Source organism: Hylobates moloch, unplaced genomic scaffold (genome assembly GCF_009828535.3).
Source record: "Hylobates moloch isolate HMO894 unplaced genomic scaffold, HMol_V3 SCAFFOLD_18, whole genome shotgun sequence".
Classification (NCBI taxonomy): domain Eukaryota; kingdom Metazoa; phylum Chordata; class Mammalia; order Primates; family Hylobatidae; genus Hylobates; species Hylobates moloch.
Window position 1 is genome coordinate 6,170,604 of NW_026652293.1, and position 23,791 is coordinate 6,194,394.

The 23,791-nt window shown below is 44.7% G+C and overlaps 1 protein-coding gene across 4 annotated transcripts in view; it reads left to right on the forward strand.

Moving 5' to 3' along the window:
• Positions 1 to 23,697, forward strand: part of CD34 (CD34 molecule) — a 30,434-nt gene extending 6,737 nt beyond the window's left edge. For 2 of the 4 annotated variants that reach the window (XM_032136728.2, XM_058430623.1), the window contains exons 2-8: positions 4,623 to 4,805; positions 5,401 to 5,654; positions 7,038 to 7,118; positions 15,051 to 15,207; positions 15,457 to 15,509; positions 15,824 to 15,988; positions 16,743 to 18,119. In XM_032136728.2, the coding sequence (XP_031992619.1) occupies positions 4,623 to 4,805; positions 5,401 to 5,654; positions 7,038 to 7,118; positions 15,051 to 15,207; positions 15,457 to 15,509; positions 15,824 to 15,988; positions 16,743 to 16,928 (1,079 nt within the window). In that variant the 3' untranslated portion in view covers positions 16,929 to 18,119. The other 2 variants (XM_032136729.2, XM_032136730.2) reach the window with 2 other exon arrangements.
• Positions 23,698 to 23,791: the final 94 nt, after the last annotated feature.

Sequence of the window (23,791 nt, forward strand, 5' to 3'; positions counted from 1 at the left end):
CTATTTCTTGAGCTTTTACCGGACAGGACAACTGCTTCTACTTCTTCGCTCCTTTGCTCCTCAAAACAGCTAAGACTACTTTTATCTCTGTTTTACAGGTGAGGTTTACAGAGTTGAAGTAACTTCCCAAACCACAGCTAAAACATGATAAAGAAGCCTTTGAATGTGGTCTGTCTGGCTGCAGAGCCTGAGCTCTTTGTCTCTGGGCTATACTGCCTTCCTGGCAATACAGTCTGTGGCTCCCAACGGCCTACTTCCCGGCAGAGGCTGGCACGTCCCTTCATCCTAGTTCTGTAACTCTATGGACTAAGATTCTCAGGAACTCCTTCAAGATACTCCTCTTGATCCAGGAGCTAGAATATGAAAGCATGGGCAAAATAAGACTGGCAGGCTAGATCAGGAAACAGCACCAGGAAAAAACTAAGGAGGGCTGTGAAAAGCAAGACCAAGTATAGGAAAACTCAGTCTCTTAAAGTATGGGGATTTAGTTATTTAGGTAGCAGAGCTTTCTGGATCGCTGAGGATTTGCAAACTCACTTTAAAGAACAAAAGAATCTTCAATTTACTAGTGGCAGGTAGAAATATTTTCAAAATGTATTGCACATGGCTTTGCTTTCTTAGAATACCCCCCGAAAAGGACTTTATGACTCAGATGTATCATGAACATGTCATGGCTATGTTGCAACTCAGTGACATCATTAATGCTTATTAAGGTATAGATATCTAACCTATTCACTCCTACCATAAATGATTCCAGAAAACTGGTGTGAGTTTTCATACTTATGTCTGCTTTTCATTTATTTCTGTTTCTTAGTTTTCAGCTGTTGCTTCTCCTTATTATTTGCTTCTAATAGGCTCTTCCTACGTTTCAACTTTAGCTAGGATATCAGATAACCAGGGTTATTAGAATTATGTGTAAAACAAGAATAATTGCCTCTGAGGAAGTACCTGAAAGTTCAGTGCATGACTTTTACTACATGAATTTTGTGACATCTCTTAGAATCCTCATTTTACTAATTTCTTGAGACTTTGTCTCCTCCCTTGCTCCGAGTTCATGAGTTGAGATCAACTAGAGTAACTAAGGGTCAAATGGAGTCCCTAGGGAGACACAGTTAATAAGGATGGACTGAGAAGTAAACAACAGAAGAGAGCTTTTTATTCCACTTTAAATTGTACTGTAATTCTTGTAGGCTTGTGGGTAGGGGCTGTTCCTCCCATCTAGAATGAAAAGGAGTGGAGGTTTCATCAGTTGTCTCTTAGGATCTGACAAGCTCTCTCTGACTGGTAGGCTCCTGCTACTCCCCTACAGAGTTGGAAGTCAGAAGGTCAGATAAAGAAAGGTCAGTGTTTGATGGTTTAATGCCATGGATGTGTGTGGGAAGACAGGATAAAAAGAGATCTGTGGTCAGTCTTGACTCTCATAAATGTCGTTCCTCCAGGGCTCTAGAGACTGTGAACCTAAAAGATGCACTCTCCCTGCTATGCCTCAGTGTTTATGCCAGGATTGGCTCCAGGCCCCTGGCTAAGGTGCCCCCTTGCCCCGCACCAGCTCAGGCATTTCCAATCACTCAGTTTTGTCTTTCTGCCCTCCCACTTGTCCTGTCCCCCTGGTGTCTCAGAGGGTGCTCTGCTTGCCCTGGGGTCAGAGCCCCGACTCTGAAGTTGGGGTCCCTTTCTCATTTGCAGGTGGATCCCACTACTCATTCCACAGTGCTCGGCCTGGTGGTGGGTGGAGGGGCTGCTGCAGCTGTGAGCCCGGCCCCAGTGGGTCAGTATCTGGCTTGGGTCCAGAGTTGCTTTGCTCTTCTAGAACAGGCACCTCTGTCCTCAGAACTAGCAGCAGGTCTCACTCCACATCTGGAAAAGTTCAAAAGTGTTTGCTGGGTGAAGGAGGCCCTTCGGGGGAGGGGTTCAAAAGCATGACATCATCTCAGCCAGGCCCAGCTTCCTCTGGAGAGAGAAAAAGGCTGGGCCAGGGTGGACCAGATGGGGTTCCCAGGAATCAGCATGCTGGGGGCAAAGAGGGAGAGAGCAGGCAAGAAGAGGAGTCTTGGAATGGAGCCTTGAGAAGGTGATCCTTTAATTCAGTGTCTGAATACTGCTCCCTTGGATGAATTCAGATGAATCTGACCTTAAAGTCAGAGTGGCGAGAGGGTCTCATCTAAACAGGAAAGAAGTCAGGATTGGCTTCTGCATCAATTTATTTTGATCAACCCACCTCCTGTTTAAGCCAGATGGGAGCCCATCCTTTTCTCTCCAGAGATGTGGGAGATAAATTCTGATTTTTTGGCAGTTTAGACCCAGCCTAACCTCCTTGCTGCATCTACTCAAGAGTCAGCTAAACCTCAGTGTTCCATTGCTGCTTCCCTTCATGAACTATATGGCCTTCCCTTTGGGCAACACCTTGGTGATTCAGGCTCTTCATCTCTAAGACAGAGATAGTGATATTCCTTCTCCCCACTGCTTACCTGACACATAACAGTAAGACACGATTGCTGCACTCACCATTAATAGCAATCTGCTTGCAGCAGGTTGCAGAAGGAAGCAGATATGAGAGAGTGAAACCCTTGTCATCACCTTTAGGGAAACCATTCTTGGCCCCAGGTTGATGGCCATGAAGCCAAAAGTCTAACTTCCCTCTTGATCCTGAGGGAAATGAGAGATGTCATTCTACCTTGCTGTTTACCTGGAAATTGCTGAAAAGTACAGATCTAGATCCCCATCAGGAAAATTCAGAGACAAGCTTTAGGGTGGCCTGGGACCCTCAGGGGCTCTTCCTTGAAGATGGAACTGCCTTTGTGAACTCTGGATACCAAGTTCACCCTTAACATTTACAAGGCCCAAGGCAAGAGTACAACAGAGGCCTACATACTGTATTTCTAAACATTTCAAGGTTGTAAGTCAGGCCAACTAACTAATAAAATATCTTCTATCCTCTTACCTTGACAAACATATCTTCATGACCACCTGCAAGGCCAAGTTTCAATTTGGGATGCTCACATTCTTGGAATTCAGTGCCACAATGCGGCTTAGCAGGAAGAGATGGCTCCTGGCCCCAGCCAACTTCCCTTCATCTACTTTCTACCCATGACTCTGGCTCACATTGCAGGGCAATTGCACGTGTGCCTGGGACACCCCACCCACAGGCTTAAGCACTAAGCGCTAACTCTTCTCCCTGCACGCAGTCATCATTTGGCCACCACTGGGCCTTGGGGATATACACCTTTGTGCTGCAGTTCCCCTTAGCAGGATGGACTGGGAGAAGTGGCCCATCGTGGATGTGAGCAAAGTGCCATTTGAGCCAGAAGTGCGAAGACTTCTGGTCCCCAGAGTATGACCTAGAAGAGAGGGTACATCCTGATTGGTCCTCACAGGAAGCAGGACAGGGTATGGGCTCTTTGAGGCATAGGGTTCAGTCAAGAAGCTTCTCCTGTATCTAATGATGACACTGACTGGGAATGGTGAGTAACATCTGTAATCCCAGAGCTTTGGGAGGCCAAGGCAGGAGGATCACTTGAGGCCAGGAGCTTAAGGTTACAGTGAGCTATGATCTCACCACTGCATTCCAGCCTGGGTGCTGTGGTGACAGAGCAAGACCCTGTCTTAAAAAAAAAATAAAAAAAAAAAAGGATGTATCCCAGGATATATGGAAGAGATGTGCAAGGACACTCATGAAGAACTTCAGAAAAATGAGATACAAAACATTGTACTATAATACTATAATAACTTAGCATTTGTTATCTCATTGATTCTCCCAACAATCCATGTAAGGTAGCCAGAAAAGACCCTTACTTAAGAGGTAAGAGAGCTGAGATACATACATGCATTAAATTACATGGTTAGTTATTGGTAGAGCCAGAACGAAGCTTGTCTACCTTCCCACTACATTGATGAGAAACCAGACCTTGTGTTCCCTAGTTCATTAGCTGAATTCCTAGGTCAGAGCATCCTAAAAGAAGAAAAGGAAAGGCGAATGGGTTTGAAGGCCATGAGCAAAAGGGTGAGGGGAGTTTGGGAATGGGGAAGTCTGAGAAGTATAGATTTTGAAAGGGATCGCATAGAGACAGTGTGAGTCTAGTGATTATTCCAAGAGTTAGTATACTGGATGGAGAGTGACCAAAAAAGAGGATACAGTGAAAAGGAAAAAGAAGCATGACCTCTTGCACACTTTAGATCTTTGCAATATTTATGCAGGTGTAATTTCATATTTTAGTATGTAACTAAACATATTATGAACATCACCTCATATTTCCACGTTGTTACAGTTTTTATAATTTTTTTCTTTCTAATGTTTGTTTATATGATTATATAATGATTATGGTACATTAAGTGCATATATCACTTATCCTATTGTAATTCATTTAGTTGCTCACATTTCCCTCCTATAAATAATACTGTATGAGACATTTGTTTGCATATAAATCTTTCCTTCCCTATGTCCTCAGGGCAAATCTGGTAGTGGGAAATTAATCCACTGTCCAAGAGTATGTTCTTGTTGCTGCCAACAAGGGGCAGCAGGGAATGTTCTAGATGAATTCTACCTGAAGTCAGGAAATTGCATCAGGTGATATCACCAGGCTGATATCTTTAGGTTCTGATTCTTCCTCCTCGTTTCCCTATAGCCTCTGGGTTCATGAGTGTTGACAACAACGGTACTGCTACCCGAGAGTTCCCTACCCAGGGAACGTTTTCAAATGTTTCTACAAATGTATCGTACCAAGAAACTGCAATACCTAGTACCCTCAGAAGTACCAGCCTGCACCCTGTGTCTCAACATGGCAATGAGGCCACAACAAATATCACAGGTAAAAACAGCATTTGTGTCAGATCCCTGAGAGGTGCTGGTGATGCTTGGGTAAAGCATTTAGGATGTTTTCAGACAGCTCCCCTCTCCACAGAGGAAATTATACAAGTCCCTAGTATTAATGACTTCAGTATCATGCTTAGGGTGCCCTGAAGTAAGTTCTAGATAATTCTTCCTTCAGTGACAATTTTCTCAGGCCCATGTCTTGGGAGCTGATTCCGATCGGTAATGCCTCCATACCGCTTCTCTCATGCTGAGTCCAGCTTAGTGATAAAATAAGGATCAGAAGACTCAGTAGAGATCTCCGATCTCTTCTAAAGGAAAGAAGGCGGGTACAGGTCCAAACTGGGGGGTCTTTAGCTTCTCTAAGGTAGACCACCATCTATTTCAGTTTCAGGACACCTCTAATACGTTCTAGATTCTAGCTCTGGTTCCAACAGCTTGAAATGAGTTTGGTCAGGGATGGGACACGAAGTAACTGTTAACTCCCCAGACTCCCTTTTCTGTGTTGAAGTGCATGCCCATATCATGACCTGAGATTGTGTGTATGTATGAGCACATGCACACATGCACACCCATGTTTTGGTCTCTTCCAGAAATGACAATCAAATTCACATCTACCTCTGTGATCACCTCAGTTTCTGGAACCACAGACTCTTCTGTCCAGTTACAGACCTCTGTAATCACCACAGTGTTCACCACTCCAGCCAACATTTCAAATCCAGAGACAACCTTGAAGCCTAGCCTGTCACCTGGAAGTGTTTCAGACCTTTCAACCACTAGCACTAGCCTTGCAACGTCTCCCACTGAACCCTATACATCGTCTTCTTCTATGCCAAGTGTCATCAAGGTGGGTGAATTGGGCCAAAAATGGCAGATTGCCCCTCACTTCATATGTATGCAAGCAAGCTGTCTCTTTCCCTCCACCCCTCTCCTCATCCCTGCCAGTGGGATTTGGGTCATATGGGAATCAGCATGGAAATACACAGTTTAAATATTGCTGGGAGAAGTAGAAAGAGGAGGAAAGGGGTAGAGTTAGGTGGTAAGGCCCATCCAGGCTTTGGGTATTGCATTTTAGGGAGTAGAGAGTAAACGGGATTCTGAGAGATCCATCCAATCCTCTGGTTCTTTCTAGTACCTATCAGTGGGGCTTTGACCAGGACACCATTTCCCTTTGGGAATATTTGGAAACTATTGCTCATTTTCTGGGGCTGCTTCTCCCAAAATGGTTAGGACAAATAACGTTTCCTCTACATGAGAGGGTTTGGTGGTTGTGCCAGGCACAGAGAGGCAGTAAAGGGGGGCATTGGCAATGGCAGGAACTGGGCAGACCAGGGATGGTGAGCTCAGCCTGGCCTTCTCAGCCTTAGGGCCTATGACTGTCAACAGCTTTCAGCATGCAGGACAGAAAATATAAGGGCCTCAGTCATGAGATATGCCCGAGGGATCTTTCTGCTTTCTGTTTTTAAAGGAGCCAGGGCCAGGCGTGGTGGCTCATGCCTGTAATCCCAACACTTTGGGAGCCTGAGGTGGGCGGATCACTTGAGGTCAGGAGTTCGAGGCCAGCCCAGGCAACATGGTGAAACCCCATCTCTACCAAAACATACAAAAATTAGCTGGGTGTGGTCATGCACCTGTAGTCCCAGCTACTCAGGAGGCTGAGGCAAGAGAATCACTTGAACTGGGGAGGTGGAGGTTGCAGTGAGCTGAGATCACGCCACTGAACTCTAACCTGGGCAAGACTCCATCTTAAAAAAAAAAAAAAAAAAAAAAAAAGAGCCAAAATGGGAATTTGGAGAGTCCTGGAGACCAGGAGAAAAACCAGGTACCCCAGCATCTGCTGGTCCATCCCATTATCCCTGTTTGCCTATATGGCCTTCCTGCAAGTTCGTGATTGACTGGAGAGAAAACAGCCCAAATGGGAAAAGATCCTCCCCTCTCCCATTCCTGCACCATCCAAGCCAGTGTTTACCAAGATTGCAAATAGCTGCTTGCCAGTAAGCCCAGGCTAGTAACAAAAGCTTTGTCATCTGATGAGGATAGACGTGAAATAGACGAGAGCATGACTATTAGAAATCTCTAGTCCCCTGACAAATGTTAAATGTCCTTTTCCTTAAAACCTCCTAAGAGAGCACCTCACAGAAAGCAAACTGGAAAAAGCTGGGAAAGAAATGAGGAGCAAAGATGCTGGCTTATTTACTTTGTTTTTGTTATTGTTTTTGTTTTAATACAGAAGGAAATCAAATGTTCAGGCATCAAAGAAGTGAAATTGACTCAGGGCATCTGCCTGGAGCAAAATGAGACCTCCAGCTGTGTAAGTCAACTTCCCACCCAACCTCTTCCTCCCGCCCCTGTCCCCTTCCTCTATCCCTTCTGAACACCCTTAAACCTTCTTGGATTGCACTGGATTTGAGTAGGGGTCCGGGGAGTTGAGCTTGGTCAGCCTGCCTTTAATACCCAGCTTTCTGTTTAGGGAGTAAGAGGCCCCATCTGGTGGGCAAAAAAGGCAAAAACAGTTTTAATTATTAATAAATTTTGTTATTTTCCCGTCCTCTATAGTACTTTTCTCCCCTCGTCTATAGTACTTTTTAAAATTTCCCCTCCTCTATAGTACTTTTAAATCTGAGAGAGTCATATTTAAGTTTCTTTTTGGTTAAGAAAGTCCTTCTCACTCACCAGATATAAACTAGTCACCTAAAATGTCAGTTCATTTATTATTTCACGTATTATTATTAAATATTTACACGTAACTCTTTAATCCATGTAGAATTTATTTTGCTGTATTGTTATATTTTCCATGTAACCATTTTTCCTAACATTATTTGTTGAATGACTCCCTCTTCTGTTGCCTGGGATGTATCCTTTAGCTTATATTAAGCTAAAGCTTTATATTTAGCTTAATATTATCCTTTAGCTTATATTAAGTTTTTATATGTGTTAGGGCATACTCTTCAGACATATTTTATTTGTTCAGTTTGTCTGTACTTTTGCCTATTTTAAATTTTCAAAATTATTGTATGTTTTTACTGCAGTATTTTTAATATCCAGTCAGGCAGATCTTTTTTTATTACACTGTAAAAAATGTAAATTATTTTTTTCTTTTTGAAAAAAATGCAAAAGAAAATGCTTTAAAATTTGAATTGTAATTGCTCTAAAATTTCTTTATTTTTTCTGGTTTTCTTTTGCATCTCTCAGCATCTTGTTTCTGTAGCTTTATTTTTTCTCTAGATTTGATGGATGTCATAGGCCTATTTGTCACATAGATCTCCCACTATATATTCAAATTGATTGTCACTGATAAGTTAGAAAGTTAATAGAGTTTTGAATAATTATTTTGGGTTTGGCCAGTTTCTTGAATTTGTCTATTGATTCTAGGAGCTTTTTAGTTGATTCCTTTCAATTTTAAGGTTAAGCTATCTTGTTATCTACTACAATATATTGTTTTTCTCCTCTTGTTTAGTAGTTATGCCTCTTGTTTCAGTTTCATGTCTTACTGCATTTGAAAGAATGTACAGGGCATTGTGTTATTTTAAATGATTCTGGCAGACCTTGCTTTGTTTCAGTAAATCTAATTTCCTAACAGTAACATAGCTGTGGAGGAAGGATGAGGTGAAGGAAAGAGTGGTATTTACTTACAGAAAACATTTTCTTACGAGTTGGGGATCTATTTAAGGGAATCACATATGTGATGTGTTGGCATGCATAGATTGGAAAGATCACAGTCTGTAGAGGGCATGAATTACTTATTTTTTCCATTCTAACTCAGTAGTTTTACTACAATCATCAGTTGGGTCTCTCTGACTTACAAATTTGTAAAAATTATACCTGAAAGAATTTAACTTAGGACATCTAAAAACAACAGAAATAATGAAGACATGAGTTAGCATAGGGAAATAACTAAATGCAGTCTGCAAAATAGTTAACTTAAACATGAACATACAACGTACAAGTAACATGCAGCGTGTTTCTGATGCTGATTTTCAACTCAACTCATTAGAAAAAAAATTATCAAGTTCTTTGCTAATTGTAGCCACGGAAAATGACGATCTTTCCCCCTGCAACCCCATCTACTTGGTGGAGCATACATCTTGCTGTGTATCACACAGGTGTGTGCCAGAATGCTAATTCTTTGTGCCTGGAATTTAGAGTTAACTGCAGAGCCTTTGCCTTTCTGTTGCTCTTCAAAGTTCACATGTAACTTGGGTCACTGTATGAGAAAAGTGCCAGAAACTTACTGCTCTTTTAGAAATAATTCCTCTTAACTCTGCTGTGGTCTTTGCTGTCTGGCCTACTTCGTGCCACGGCTGAGAAGGTCTCTGCATGTTCCTCTAAGATTGAGGTAGTATCTGTGAGTGGGGATGTGAAAAGAGAGCAGCTGCCCTCCAGTTCCTATGCTAAAGAAGACTTCCATCCACACTGCCCCTTCATGAAGCAACTCTGTGGCAGCTCATATGAGTGCTTTTGTTCCCCTGGTCTGTCCACCAGTGTTGATCCCCTTTCTTCCCGAGGGCTCCTCATCCTCAGCCCCCATGCGGCAAAGCTTTCTCCTACTCCCCAAGGTAATTTATCCTCAGCCAGCTATCCCGTTCCAAAATGTTTAGCCACAGCTCCCGATTGTGTCTGAGATGCCCTTTCCTTGGTCCCTACTCCCTGCTTGTCTGATAAACAGTCTGTTCCAAAAGCTGTGAGTGCTGCAGGGCCTCCTAATTTTCCTTAGGTTGGATTTGTACTTCCGGTGTCAGAGGGCCCTAAGGTATTGGTTCTAATGTTGGGAGCCTCAGGCCCTACCTAATATCCTGGTGAAGAGCAGGAAGGATTTGGTTTCCCCGAGCATCACATCCTTGATGTACGCTGGTACGCTCCTGCTTCTAATATGTGCCCGTAACAGGAATATGTGAGCATGAGTCTAGCTATCCAGACACTCATTCTGCACTGACACATAGTGAGTACCAATATGTTAGCTCACCCTATGTAGATTCTGTAGGTGTGCCTTCTGTATGTGCATTCTGTAGACATGTCTATCCCAATCACTCTTTTTGTTGCTCCCCAGCCATCACCTCTAGGCAAGCAGGGGAAGGGAAGGTGATACCACTCTCATCTCAAACACCTGTTACCATATCTCAGCACCCTCATTAGTAGGATGTGTCTTCCTAAGTCTAACGTTCATTCTTTTGGCAGTAGTGTCAGCTTAATTTAGTTTTTGTGGTTGTGGTTCCCCAAATAGTTTCCAAAATGTAAGATTACTTTATACTTTTATGCTACATCCATTTGTCCAGAGGAATGCACCAAAATATTTTTAATTGTGGTAAAATGTACATAACATAAGTCATCACCTTAACCACTTTTAAGGGTACCACTGAGTAGTAGTAAGTACGTTCACATTATTGTACAACCAATCTCTAGAACTCTGCATCTTCCATGACTGAAACTGTGTACCCATGAAACAACTCCCTGCTGTCCCCAGACCCTGGCAACTTTCTATTCCTATGAATTTGGCTACTCTAGGTACCTCATATGAGTAGAATCGTAGTGTTTGTCTTGTTATGTGACTGGTCGATTTCACTCAGCATAATGTCTTTAAGGTCCAACCATGTTGTAGCACGTGTCAGAATTTCTTTCCTTTTTAAGGATGAATAATATTCCATTGTATGTATAAACCTCGTTTTGTTTCTCCATTCATCTGTTGACAGACACTTGGGCTTTTCCCCCTTTAGGCTAATGTGAATAATACTGCTTTTAACATAAGTGTACAAATATCTCCTCGACAACCCGATTTGAGTCCTTTTGGGGATATATCCAAAAGTGAAATGGCTGGACCACATAGGAATTCTATTTTTGAATTTTCGAGGAACCACCAGACCATTTTACATTCCCACCAGTTGTGAACAAGGGTTCCCATTTCTTCTCATCCTCATCAACACGTGTTATTTTCTGGGTTTTTTAAATAGCAGCCGTCCTAATGGGAATGAGGTGGTATCTCATGGTGGTTTTGATTTGCATTTCCCTGATGATTCGTGATGTTGATCCTCTTTCCTGTGTTTATCGGCCATTTGTATATCTTCTTTGGGGAAAAGTCTAGTCAAGTCATTTGTCCACCAATTTGTTCTTTAGAAATACCTATCTTTAGTACCACATCTGTTTATATGCAGAGTTTGTAATTACTCAGCTAGCTCACTTTACTCTTACTCACATTGACTTCATCTGAGGCAGGCTGCCTCCAGCCTGCACTAAAGGTCAGTTTCCATGCGGAAAACATAAGTTACAGATGAAGGATTTATGAAGATGGCGTGTCTACTGGAAAAAGCCTGCGATCTGGAAACGATCTCACTTCTCATCCTTGGTTAGCTGCCCCCACTTGTTAGGTGACTTGACACAGGTCCCTTCATTATTCCATTTTCTATGTGAAAATAGGGTTTTCACCTGCATTGTCAAACTCACACCAAAATAGATAAAATTATTTTAAAAGGGGTTGGGGGAGATGATTGATCCTAGAATCTCAACATTCTAGGATCTTAATATCTTAAATATCTTAAAGGTCATTAGAAAAATACCTGTCCCTCCCCTACCCCCATCTCCATCCCCATTCCAATGCTTGATGTTAAGAGTCTTTGCAAAGTTTGAGAATGCTACTCTACAGAGGTTAGATGGGTTTATTATGTTTGCAAAGAAACATGTGTGAGCTGATGTAGTTAGGAGCTTGTAAATCTGACTCTCATGAACAAAATGGTGAGGCTGTGTCTTCCTCCTGCCCACTCTCCCGTGATGTTTGCCCACAGCCTCTCTTGGGGGAGGATGTTTATTCCAAGTGTCCGGAGAAGCATTGTGCTTTGTTCAGGATCCACCTGCTCCTCTTGGGGCCCAAACACAATTCACTGATGCGGTTGGATTCCAGAGTGGGAGGCTGGCCGCTATTATTCCCTTGAATCTAGTCCAAGAAATTGTGCAAGGGGTGGAGGGACCCTGTGTGGAGGCCAACTGGTAGGGATGTTAAGTTGAACAACAATTCCCTGAGTTCTTTCGTTTGGTGCTACGGTTCATGCAGTCTGGGTGATAAATGCTATAATATATACTCCCCACAACACACACTTAGGAGTCTTACAGTCTAGTCGGAGAAAAATGACAATAACAATGCACAGAATATGATCAATATGTAGACTCTAGATGATATGGTATATAAGGTATTACTATTATTAATAATGATAGTAGCAGCTGCCATTTATCCAGTGCCCACTAGATTCTCAACACCACATTGGACACTTTTTTTTTTTGAGACAGAGTCTTGCTCTGTTGCCCAGGCTGGAGTGCAGAGTGTAGTGTTGTGATCTCAGTTCACTGCAACCTCTGTCTCCCGGGTTCAAGCAATTCTCGTGCCTCAGCCTCCCGAGTAGCTGGGTTTACAGATGCCCATCATCATGCCCAGCTAATTTTTGCATTTTTTAGAAGAGACAAAGTTTCACCATGTTGGCCAGGCTGGTCTCAAACCCCTGGCCTCATCTGATTTGTCCATCTCGGCCTCCCAAAGTGCTGGGATTACAGGCATGAGCCACCGCATATACCCAACTGGACACTTTCATACAATATCTCTTTAGTCACCACAACAACCCAGTGTACAGCTGAAGAACATGACACTCAGACTAGTTGCATGACTTGCAAAGAATCCAGTAAAGAGCAGAGCAAGGATTGATGCCCAGTCTGGTTGAAGATAGGACCAGCTTCATTGAGGAGGTAGGAACTGAGTTGAGCCTTGAAGGATAGTGAATACCAGGGAGAAGGTAGTGTTCTTCATTCTCCTTGAAATGAGGGTTGTGGAACAATGCATGCTGTCCCCATCTTGGGCTTCCTGGAGGTGGGGCCTCGGTTCCAAATGCTCTTCCCCACTGGCTTCCTCTGCTCACCCTCTAGCCATTCTTCAAGGCCTATAGTGAGATGCGTCTGCTAACTTTAACCAGATGTGTCCTCACCCTCCTTAGTATGTCCATAGCACTTTGGTTGTACCTTTCTTATGGTGCTTACCATGGCAGTAGCTCTGACCTCTGAAGTCTCTTCACGCCTCCATTTCTTCATCTACAAAATTAGTAGAATAACTCTACCAATCTCGTAGGTCGTGTGAGGCCTAAATGAGTTAATATATGGAAAGCACTCAGAACTGTGACTGGATATCGTAGGCATCTGTTACTTTATTTTTTATTTCTTTATTTTTGAACCAGGGTCTCTGTCACCCAGGGTGGAGTACAGTGGACTCAACCTCTCAGGGTGGAGAGACCCTCCCACCTCAGCCCCCCAGGTAGCTGGTACTGTAAGTGCATGCCACCACAGCTGGTTTAATTTCTAAATTTTTTATAGAGATAGGTTTCCCTGTGTTGCCCAGGCTGGTCTCGAATTCCTGGGCTGAAGTAATCCTCCCAACTCAGCCTCCCAAAGTGCTAGGATGACAGGCATGAGTCACCACGCCTGGTTGGCATCCATTATTTTAATTGCCGTACATGCAAACTGAAAGCTTTGACCAGGTGGAATTCATAGATACCTCCCAATCCCCACCCCCCTACACACGACACATGAATACAACACACACATACATGACACATGCACAGAGGCTTTCATGCAGTGTCCTATATTCAGGGCTTGATAAATTGTCAAGGTGTGGCTTCTTGCACTCAGCAGGTGGAGGAAGGTGCCATTTGGTTTGGCTAGTTTACAACCTGCAGGAGCCCTGTCCCTCTGCCTCTCTTGGGAAGCAGACCTTTTTCAACTGGAGATACTTCAGAAGCCCGGAGTCATCCAGGCAAGAACCCCCCTCCTCCTCATCCAGACTCTCGGTGCTGGGGAGCGGGGGTGCTCAAGGGGAAGCTGTGTAAGGCTCCCCTGAAAGAACTGGGTTTAGAGAGGTGGAGACTGTTGATTGGTTCAGTGTGGCATTCAGACTACTTAGTTCAAATGCTGTCCAGAAAAACAGATTTTTCCAGAGGCAGAGTGTCTATCCAAGGACTTACTGGGAGACCTGCAGAATTGCTCCTTTTCCTGAGGAATGAAGCAGCAGTGGCCTGAGAACTCATTTCTCTGTAGCCTTGTTTCCTGGGGGTTTTTTGAGGCTCCAGTTTGGGCTCGTGTCTCTGTGACCTGGAGTTTGGCTAACCACACTCTCCTGGCCTCATCCAAGCCCAGTTATTTTCCCTCAGCTGCTTCAAATTCCAGCTGGATCCTGAGGCCAATCTTGACCTTGCTTTGTGTAGGAGCAAAGGAGCCTGGGTTTTCCTGCCTTGGGTCACAGCAGTGGGAAAATACCCAGGCTCCATTCCAACTGGGAGGATCCTGTGGCCTTGTTGCAAGCAGCGCCCTGCCCGCAAACAGGAAGCTTTCCCCTCCACAGAGACCCAGTTCTGATGATGGTCACACACCCCGGCAGCTTTCCCCTAACAGGAAAGTTGTCAGGGCTGTTCAGGCATTTCCTTCTCTGCCATCTGCCATCCGGACTGAAGAGAAAGTCTTAGTTTCAATTCCTTTCCTGTTCAGGAGAGGAGGTCACTCTGATTGGAGGTTGCTGGAATAAATTCTGACTCACTGTTGAAGAATTATCAGAGTTTTTCTTCTGAGTCCGAGTTCCTGGGTCTGATGGCCCAGTCAGCAACCTGAAGAAAAATCTATGAACTTCATTAAAACTGGGTTTCATGCTTTTAATGGAAAAGCGGGGATGGAAGACGAGACAAAAATGCCATTTCAGTTTGAGCAATGCACTTTATGAGACTCTTTTGGGTAGAAAGAGGGAGGAGGCCACTGAAGTTTCCACTGAGTGTATATTATAGATTTGTTCTCTACTCCTCGCCTCCCTTGGCTTTTCTTCCATCACTGGGGACTGCCGTAATCTTGAAACAGAATATTTTCTCTTAGTGATTATTGCATTATTAATATTTTCTGTTGTTGGTCATTTCTTTTGCATTTAATTTGCATATGTGTACATGGGCAATGCTTCAATGAGGCAATTTTTTTAAGTTTGTTCTCTGACATCTTAGATACTAGAAGATATGCATTTTGGTCCTGGGAGATTATTTAGGTTTTTTTCTTATTGCGTTGTTGCACATATACAGTTAGCAGGGTTTTTTTTCTGTTGGAATTTTAGAAACAAGGATCCTTCTTGTGGACGGGGTAAGAATGTGACTGTAATCAGAAGTTATTGCCTGAGACTCTGGGTGCAGTTTAGGGTAGAGCAGTAATTTCATCTGTTGCTCTCCATGTTTCTCTGTCTTCCCAGGCGGAGTTTAGCAAGGACAGGGGAGAGGGCCTGGCCCGCGTGCTGTGTGGGGAGGAGCCGGCTGATGGTGATGCTGGGGCCCAGGTATGCTCCCTGCTCCTCGCCCAGTCTGAGGTGAGGCCTCAGTGTCTACTGCTGGTCTTGGCCAACAGAACAGGTAAGGTGCACCTCTGTCTGGGGGAACTGGGAGGGAGTAGGGCTGAGGTTAGAGAATCCTGGGTGGAGAGGGGGCATCTCAGATCCAGAGACACCACAGGTGCTGGGGAGAAGGACTTGGCTGGCTTTGGGAGAGGTCCCCCCGAGAAGGACAACCCTGGCCATCAGAGCATCTTCTAGAACAGCATGGGAGAGTGCAGCAGGATAAGCTGGTTTCTCCTTAGATTTAGCAAACCGTTTCTAATTCTAGAAATTTCCAGCAAACTCCAACTTATGAAAAAGCACGAATCTGATCTGAGAAAGGTAAGTCCTCTGAGATGATGGGTCTGAGAGGGAATGCCAGGGCAGGGGGGCTCCCTGGAGTAAGGGGGGAAGTCATTGTCTTCCCCAGTTCTACCTACCATCCTTCTCTGAGTCTTCTCCTTTCTAATCTTGAACCAAAAATGGTGGGGTGTGACTGAATTAAGAGATGTCAGTCTCAAATCCTGTTTCAAAAATTCCTGAGGTCAATGCCCTCAAGCATCTGTTCACTGTTGAGTCACACACAGGGGGCTGGAGCGGGCTGGGCTCCACTTTTGGCAAGTGACAGGCTGTATCTTTTTTGTCTTCTTTTCAAGCTGGGGATCCTAGGTTTCACTAAACAAGATGTTGCAAGCCACCAGAGCTATTCCCGGAAGACCCTGATTGCGCTGGTCACCTCGGGAACCCTGCTGGCTGTCTTGGGCATCACTGGCTATTTCCTGATGAATCGCCGCAGCTGGAGCCCCACAGGAGAAAGGCTGGTCAGTTCTGGGGGCCAGGGCAAAGGAAATGAGGAAGATAGTGGGTTTCCGGGGAGTTCAGTGGATGTCATGGAGCAGGAAGAGAAATACCAGAAAAAGCCCTTCTGTGAGCTTGCATAAAGATATGCATGTGTGCACACACAGTAATCAGTGGAAGATTCAAAATATCATGTAGCAAACTGGGGAGGGGACAGTAATGGTGCCAGCCCACCTACTTGGTGTGGTAGTAGATAATTCATGTCATCTATTCATTATGTTTTCTGGGATAGTTCAGCTTGGGGCCACCAGAACAGGCTGTTAAATCAGCCACACTGTATTTGCAACCATGTTAAATGCCCAGTGGGTGCCCCCTTGCTCAAAAGGAGGCATACAGAAGGAGAATCTCCTTTTGCCATTCTGGATGAGGGAGGACAAGGCTGAGGTCTGAATCTTGGCCTCTGGCCTGTCCCCTACCCTGGGGAGGTCATCCCACCCGTCTTGGGACTGCCAGTTTTCCTGCGGGAGCTGGCTGCCGAGCTGCGGTGGCATGGTGTGGTGCCTCTCCTATGTCCTTTCTCCTCTAGGAGCTGGAACCCTGACCACTCTTCAGGAAGAAAGGAGTCTGACATGCAGCTGCACCCTCCCTCCCATCCTCCCTCCCACCTCCCCTTCCCCCTCCTCCCCCCACCCCCACTTCCTGTTTGGGCCCCTCCCCCATCCAGTGTCTCACAGCCCTGCTTACCAGATAATGCTACTTTATTTATACACTGTCTAGGGCGAAGACCCTTATTACACGGAGAACGGTGGAGGCCAGGGCTATAGCTCAGGACCTGGGACCTCCCCTGAGGCTCAGGGAAAGGCCGGTGTGAACCGAGGGGCTCAGGAAAACGGGACCGGCCAGGCCACCTCCAGAAACGGCCATTCAGCAAGACAACACGTGGTGGCTGATACCGAATTGTGACTCGGCTAGGTGGGGCAAGGCTGGGCAGTGTCCGAGAGAGCACCCCTCTCTGCATCTGACCATGTGCTGCCTCCATGCTGGAGGTGACATCTCTTACGCCCAACCCTTCCCCACTACACACACCTCAGAGGCTGTTCTTGGGGCCCTACACCTTGAGGAGGGGCAGGTAAACTCCTGTCCTTTACACATTCGGCTCCCTGGACCCAGACTCTGGTCTTCTTTGGGTAAACGTGTGATGGGGGAAAGCCAAGGTCTGGAGAAGCTCCCAGGAACAATCGATGGCCTTGCGGCGCTCACACAGGACCCCCTTCCCCTACCCCCTCCTCTCTGCCTCAATACAGGAACCCCCAGGGGAAAGATGAGCTTTTCTAGGCTACAATTTTCTCCCAGGAAGCTTTGATTTTTACTGTTTCTTCCCCATATTTTCTTTCTCTACTTTGAGGAAACCAAAGTAACCCTTTGCACCTGCTCTCTTGTAATGATATAACCAGAAAAACATGTTGCCTTGAACCACTTCCGTTATCGCTCCTCCAAGACACTGTGGACTTGGTCACCAGTTCCTCCCTTGTTCTCTAAGTTCCACTGAGCTCCATGTGCCCCCTCCACCATTTGCAGAGGCCTGCACAGTTTTCTGGCTGGAGCCTAGAATGGGCCTCCCAAGTTTTAGGACAAACAGCTCAGTTCTAGTCTCTCTGGGGCCACACAGAAACTCTTTTTGGGCTCCTTTTTCTCCCTCTGGATCAAAGTAGACAGGATCATGGGACCAGGTCTTGGAGCTGAGCCTCTCACCTGTACTCTTCTGAAAAATCCTCTTCCTCTGAGGCTGGGTCCTAGCCTTATCCTCTGATCTCCATGGCTTCCTCCTCCCTCCTGCCGACTCCTGGGTTGAGCTGTGGCCTCAGTCCCCCAGCAGATGCTTTTCTGTCTCTGCCTCCCTCACCCTGAGCCCCATCATTGCTCTGCACCCCCATGTCGTCATAGCCCAGATCAGCTCCTAACCCTTATCACCAGCTGCCTCTTCTGTGGGTGACCCAGGTCCTTGTTTGCTGTTGATTTCTTTCCAGAGGGGTTGAGCAGGGATCCTGGTTTCAATGACGGTTGGAAATAGAAATTTCCAGAGAAGAGAGGATTGGGTAGATATTTTTTCTGAATACAAAGTGATGTGTTTAAATACTGCAATTAAAGTGATACTGAAACACATCTGTTATGTGACTCTCTTAGTTGGGTGTGTCTGAATGCAAGAGTGACACCCTCCATTAGACCTAGCTAGACTGTGCAGTGATGTGGTGGGGAGGACTAGCCAGGGAAGAAGTTGGAGCACCTCAGCAGACACAGGCACCAGCCAGGATGCTAAGGACCTTTAGCCAAGTCTGCCAACTATTCTCCTCCATGGGGAGAGGAAACATCCATTTCCAGTGGTAGAAAGGCAGACCCGAATGTACCAAGGAGCTTCCAAATGGAGGGTGGTATGTTGGGGTCTTAGGAGTTGTACCCTTCATGAACACCCTTCTGAGAAGAGGAACATGCTGATCACTGCTGCAAAATATGCAAAACAAAGGGAAGGGGCAATGTCCTGTGCACCTTTTATTATCAGGCCACCCCCCCTCCCCAGCCCCCCAGGTCAGAGCAGACACAGCGAAGGACTATGTGGGGACTGTTGTTCTAGAGACCTGGCAGCCAACTCAGGGAGGGGGCTGGTTTCCACCCTCAAATTAAGACAGCAGCCTAATTAAAAAAAAAAAAAAAATCTGTAAGCATGTACCTCCCCTCAGCTTCCAAAACAACCCCCGCCCCACCCCTACCAGGCCATAGGAAGTTGGGGAGGGAGTGCTGAGGAGCTCCAGGAAACACTCCCAAGTGTGTCGACAGTGACAGAGACAGCTGAGGCCAAACAAAGGTTGATTCTTCCATTCTTATCTCCATAAAGCCAGACCTTTCCCTTCAGCACTCCTCCACCCCCATCTCCTTCTTGCTTTTCTCCAACTCCTCTAACTATAGGTTCCTCCCCAGGATGCAGGGGAGGCGAAATGATGAGGTTCAGAGTCTTCCCTCGAAGGCGATGGCTGCCTTGAGGGTTGGAGCAAAGGAGGATGAGCAAAGGACGATGGTAAACAGTAGGGAAGTCCAGCCAGCTTGTATCTAGTTGCACATCTTGCCTTGGGAGTGATCCAGTGAGGGTCTGTCCCAGCTAGGACATCAGGTAGGAGGGGTGGGTTCAGAGTTCAGATTCCTAGGAAACATGGGAGGAGAGGAAAAGGCAACTTGGATCCGCCTCCAGCCTCAGGCCTAGCAACCTGCAATGCATCTCACCCTGAGTTTGCTGGAATGTGTATGTAGGCTTTGGGAGGAAGGGGTGTGTGTGTGTATTGCGGGGTGGGGTGGGGCAGCTGGTTCCCCCTGACGGCTGGACAGCTTGCCCTGAAGAATTTGCCTGCTTTCTGGAAAAATCCAACTTTCCCACCCTGGGCCTGAGCATCCTGGTACAGCAATGGCGCCACCTGCTGGCCTTATTGAGGTCCTACTGCTCAGCCTCAGCTCAATCGCCTCCATGTTGGGCTTCTCTCCCTGGCTGCCCCACCCTGTAGTTTAATTTCTGTTGTACACAAAGCTCATATAACTATAGAACGTCACTGTTGAAGAGGACTTTAAAGATACATTTAATTAAACTCCCTTATGGTATAGTTAAAGACAAACTAAGACTCAGAGAAGGGAGGTGGCTTGCCCAATCACCTGGAATTTGGAAGTCCTGAATCTGTAGTTTTCCCTTCCATCATATCATCCTACTCTTCTGCCCAGTCCTCCGGGTTCCTCCAGTTGGATGTCATGAAGCCAGTGTGGCAGTGTGAAGATAGGTTTGGGACTTCACTTCTGGAGCATTTCATCAACATAAGCTATCCTAGGCCTGGCCGGCCAAGCAGGTCCTGGAGGAGCCCCGGGACAAAGATCACAGGAGGCCATGAGGTTCGGCTTCTTTGGTGCCCACAGTGAGACCAGGAAAATTAGCTGTAGGGTGTTACACTGTTCACTATGGAGAGCATACCTGGAATTATCTTCAGCCAGAGTTTCATCTGAATGGATAAATGGGAATACCATCTAAGTCCAGATAAATAGATCACTTCCATCTCATCCCTTCTAGGTAGATTAATCCCACACTTCCTCTTCACACAAAACCAGTGCTAGGTCATCAATTTTGTGCAACAGGATGCTGCTTCTCTTCCTAAAGCCCCCATTGAAGAGGCTCCCAGGCACCATTCAATCATTCATCAAGTCTTATGATGTGCCAGACACTGTGCCAAATGTGCCAGAACATCTGTTATGTGCCAGACACTGTTCTTGAGACTGGGGATAGAGCAAACACTCACGAAGCTTATAATTCTAGCAGAAGAGGACAGTAAACAATGTCATCTCAGTAAGTATATACATGTGTTTTCAGGTCATATTGAGAGCTATGAAAAACATAAAATATTTTGAGAATAATGGTTGATATTTTATATATGGTGGTTACTTTTAGAAAAATAACAGTGGAGAGCACAGGTTCACTTGAATGAAGTGGAGAAGCAGGTTGTATGCCAAGCTGGGGGAGATTATCCCACACAGGGGAAAGGACAAGTGCAAAGCCCTATGATGAAAAGCTGCCAAGTGCAGAAAGCCTCATATGGCAGGGGGCAAGATGGCCATGAGGTTGTGTCACTAAGTGGGGGTGGGGAGAGACAGGAGGTCAGACTATACGGGGCCTTTTAGTAGTAGATTGGGAAGCCACTGGAGGCTTTTGAGCAGAGAAGTCATATGATCTGCTTTATGTTTTAAAAGGATCATGTTGGCTGCTGAGTAGAGAATAGAGGTTGAGGGATAAGAAAGTAGAAGGAGACCGTGGCAAGAAGAATGATCATGGCTGGGAGCAGGTGATCATATTGGCAGTGATGAGATCACGCAGAATTCAAAAAGTGTTTCAAAGATAGAGGTAACAGGACTTGCACAGTCTATTTATTTCTTCAAATAATAATATTAACAATGATAGTAGCTAACAGTTTTTGAGTGCTTACTGTATGAAAATTGAGATACGGTGGCAATATTTAAATAGCATATTTTACTTAATATTCACAGAAACCCTGTGAAGTAGGTTCTATTATCTCAGAAAAAGAAACTGAAACTCAGAGAATAACAAGGGACTGTGTTACGTGCACAGTGGCGGAGGCAAAGATGAATAGGATGTGAGTTTATTTGAACCCCAAATGTTTAAATCTTGGGGATAATATGACACACATTTAAACAAACAAGCAAGAAGAAATGCACAGCAGAAAGTGAGAAATAACACAAGGAAAGACTAAATGAAGTGCCTTGTATCTAGACGTGGGCAGGACTCTTTCCAGCTGAGAAGATCTGAGACTGGGTCATGAACAGGTGGTTTCTGAGTGGGTCCTGTAAAAATGAATATGATTTTGATGACAGTAATGAGTAAAGACATTTGAGACTGATAGAAGAGTACATACAATATGTAGTGATGGGGAAAGATAAGGTGCTGTCAAAGGACAATGTGTTTCTTGGTATGACAGAAGTAGAATGTGTTAAGGGGAGCCGAGTACCAGAAAGATCCGGGTGTCACAGTTTGTGTAGGGTGTTTATAGCTAAATCACAGAGTTTAATTTTATCCAATAGAAGAGGAGCCACAGAAGAGTTTCCATTTATTCATTAATTTATTCATTTATTCAAAAAATATTTCTTGAGTGCTTATTATAAGCCAGGTACTGTGCCAGGCACCTGGGATAAGACACAATCCCTTCTGTCAAATCTTTACACTGGGTGGATGTGGGAGGGACAGATGACAGAACAATATGCATTGAGTGTAAGTGTTATGGTATAGGAAGCTCTGAGTGGGAGGGGCATGGAAGCCGTGGAAGACCATGGAAGGCTTCCCAGGAGAAGTGACATCTGGACTGATCCTTTGGTCAAGCAGGAGTTAAAGAGGAGAAAAGGAGAGATATGGGTGTTCCCGAGAGAGGAAGAAGCCTTGTCCCAGGAGCAAAGTGAGGTGATTGTTCCAGAAATGTGAGTGATTCTTTTAAGGCTCAAGCAAAGCATGTGATTCTTCTTTATACCTTCTATTTCTTTGCTGAGTCTTTCTGTTCTTTTGTTTCAAGCATGCTGCAATTGCTCATTAAAGCATGTTTATGATGGCTGTCTGTTTTAAAATTCTTGTCAGATGGTTTCAACATCTTTATCATCTCAATGTTGGCATCTGTTAATGGTTTTTTCTCAATCAAATTGAGATTTTCCTGGTTCTTGGTATTACCAGTGATTTTAATTGCAACTGGAAATTTGGGATTTATGTTGAAAGACTGGATCTTATTTAAAGATTCTGTTTAGCACGCCTCCTTTGATACCACACTGGTGGGTCCAGGTTCCCCATTCAGCTGTTGACACCTGCAGGGCAGAGAGGTGGGATGGGGTGAAGAGGGTACCTCATTATTGCTGGACCAGGTTAGAAGTTCAGGCCTCCCAGTAGATCTCTGCTGATACCACTCTGGTGCCATGTCATTCCTTGAGTCCAAAAGTCCCTCCCAATTCTGCCTTCTTCTCTCTACCTATCGGAGTCTCCCTATGTTTGATTTATATATAATGTCTAGGGTTTTTAGAGATACTTAACAGGAAGCATAAGAAAAAGTGTGTCCACTCCATCTTTTCTGGAACTGGAAGTTCAAGTCAAATATAAGGGAGAAGAGAGGAAATCACAAGCCATGAGACTGGAGAGTTAGGCAGGTTCTACACCAGCTATTCTCAAAGCCCTCTTACACTCTTAAAAATTTAGAACTTCAAAGAGCTTTTGATTTTGAAGGTTACATCTACCAATAATTACTGTTTCAAAAATTAAAATTGAGAAAATTTTATTTATTAATTTGTTTAAAAATAACAATAATTTTTCCATTACATGATAATGTAAGTAATGCTTTTCTTAATGAAAAATAATTATATTTTCCAAAACAAAAACAATTAGGAAAAAGAGTGTCCTTGTTTTAGACTTTGGTAAATCTCTCTAATATCTTGCTGAAGAGAAGAATGCTGATTCTTTTTTTTTTTTTTTTGTGACGGAGTCTCACTCTGTTGCCCAGGCTGGAGTGCAGTGGTGTGATCTCGGCTCACTGCAAGCTCTTCCTCCCAGGTTCACGCCATTCTCCTGCCTCAGCCCCCTGAGTAGCTGGGACTACAGGCACCCACCACCATGCCCAGCTAATTTTTTTGTATTTTTAGTAGAGACGGGGTTTCACCGTGTTAGCCAGGAAGCTGTCTCCTGACCTCGTAATCCACCCGCCTCGGCCTCCCAAAGTGCTGGGATTACAGGTGTGAGCCACTGTGCCTGGCCCCCAAATGCTGATTCTTTTATCTGCTTCTGTATTCAATCTGTTGTGATATTATATGATGGGTAGCCTCTGAAACACTCCACTGTATACTTGTGACAGAATGAATGTAAAAAAGGAAAATAGATTTTTAGTATTATTATGAAAATAGTTTTGACCTCAGAGACCACTTGGAAATGTTTTAGGGAACCCCCAGAGGACCTTGGATCACACTTTGAGAACCGTGGCTCTAGATATGTTACTATTTCAGTAGCATCTAAGTACATGTGGCTGCTGAGCACTTGAAATGTGGCTAGTGCAAATGAGAGACAGGACTTCCAGCTATCTGTAATTTAATAAACTCAAATTTAAAAACTGGAACAGCATAAAATGTTTTGTTGTTGTTGTTAAACATGACCTTATAGTTTTGGTAGGAATACATTTCACTTTAACCCTTCAAAATTTAGCATCTGAATTGAGATATGCTGTACATGTTAAATACATGACGGATTTTGAGGACTTAGAAAAAAA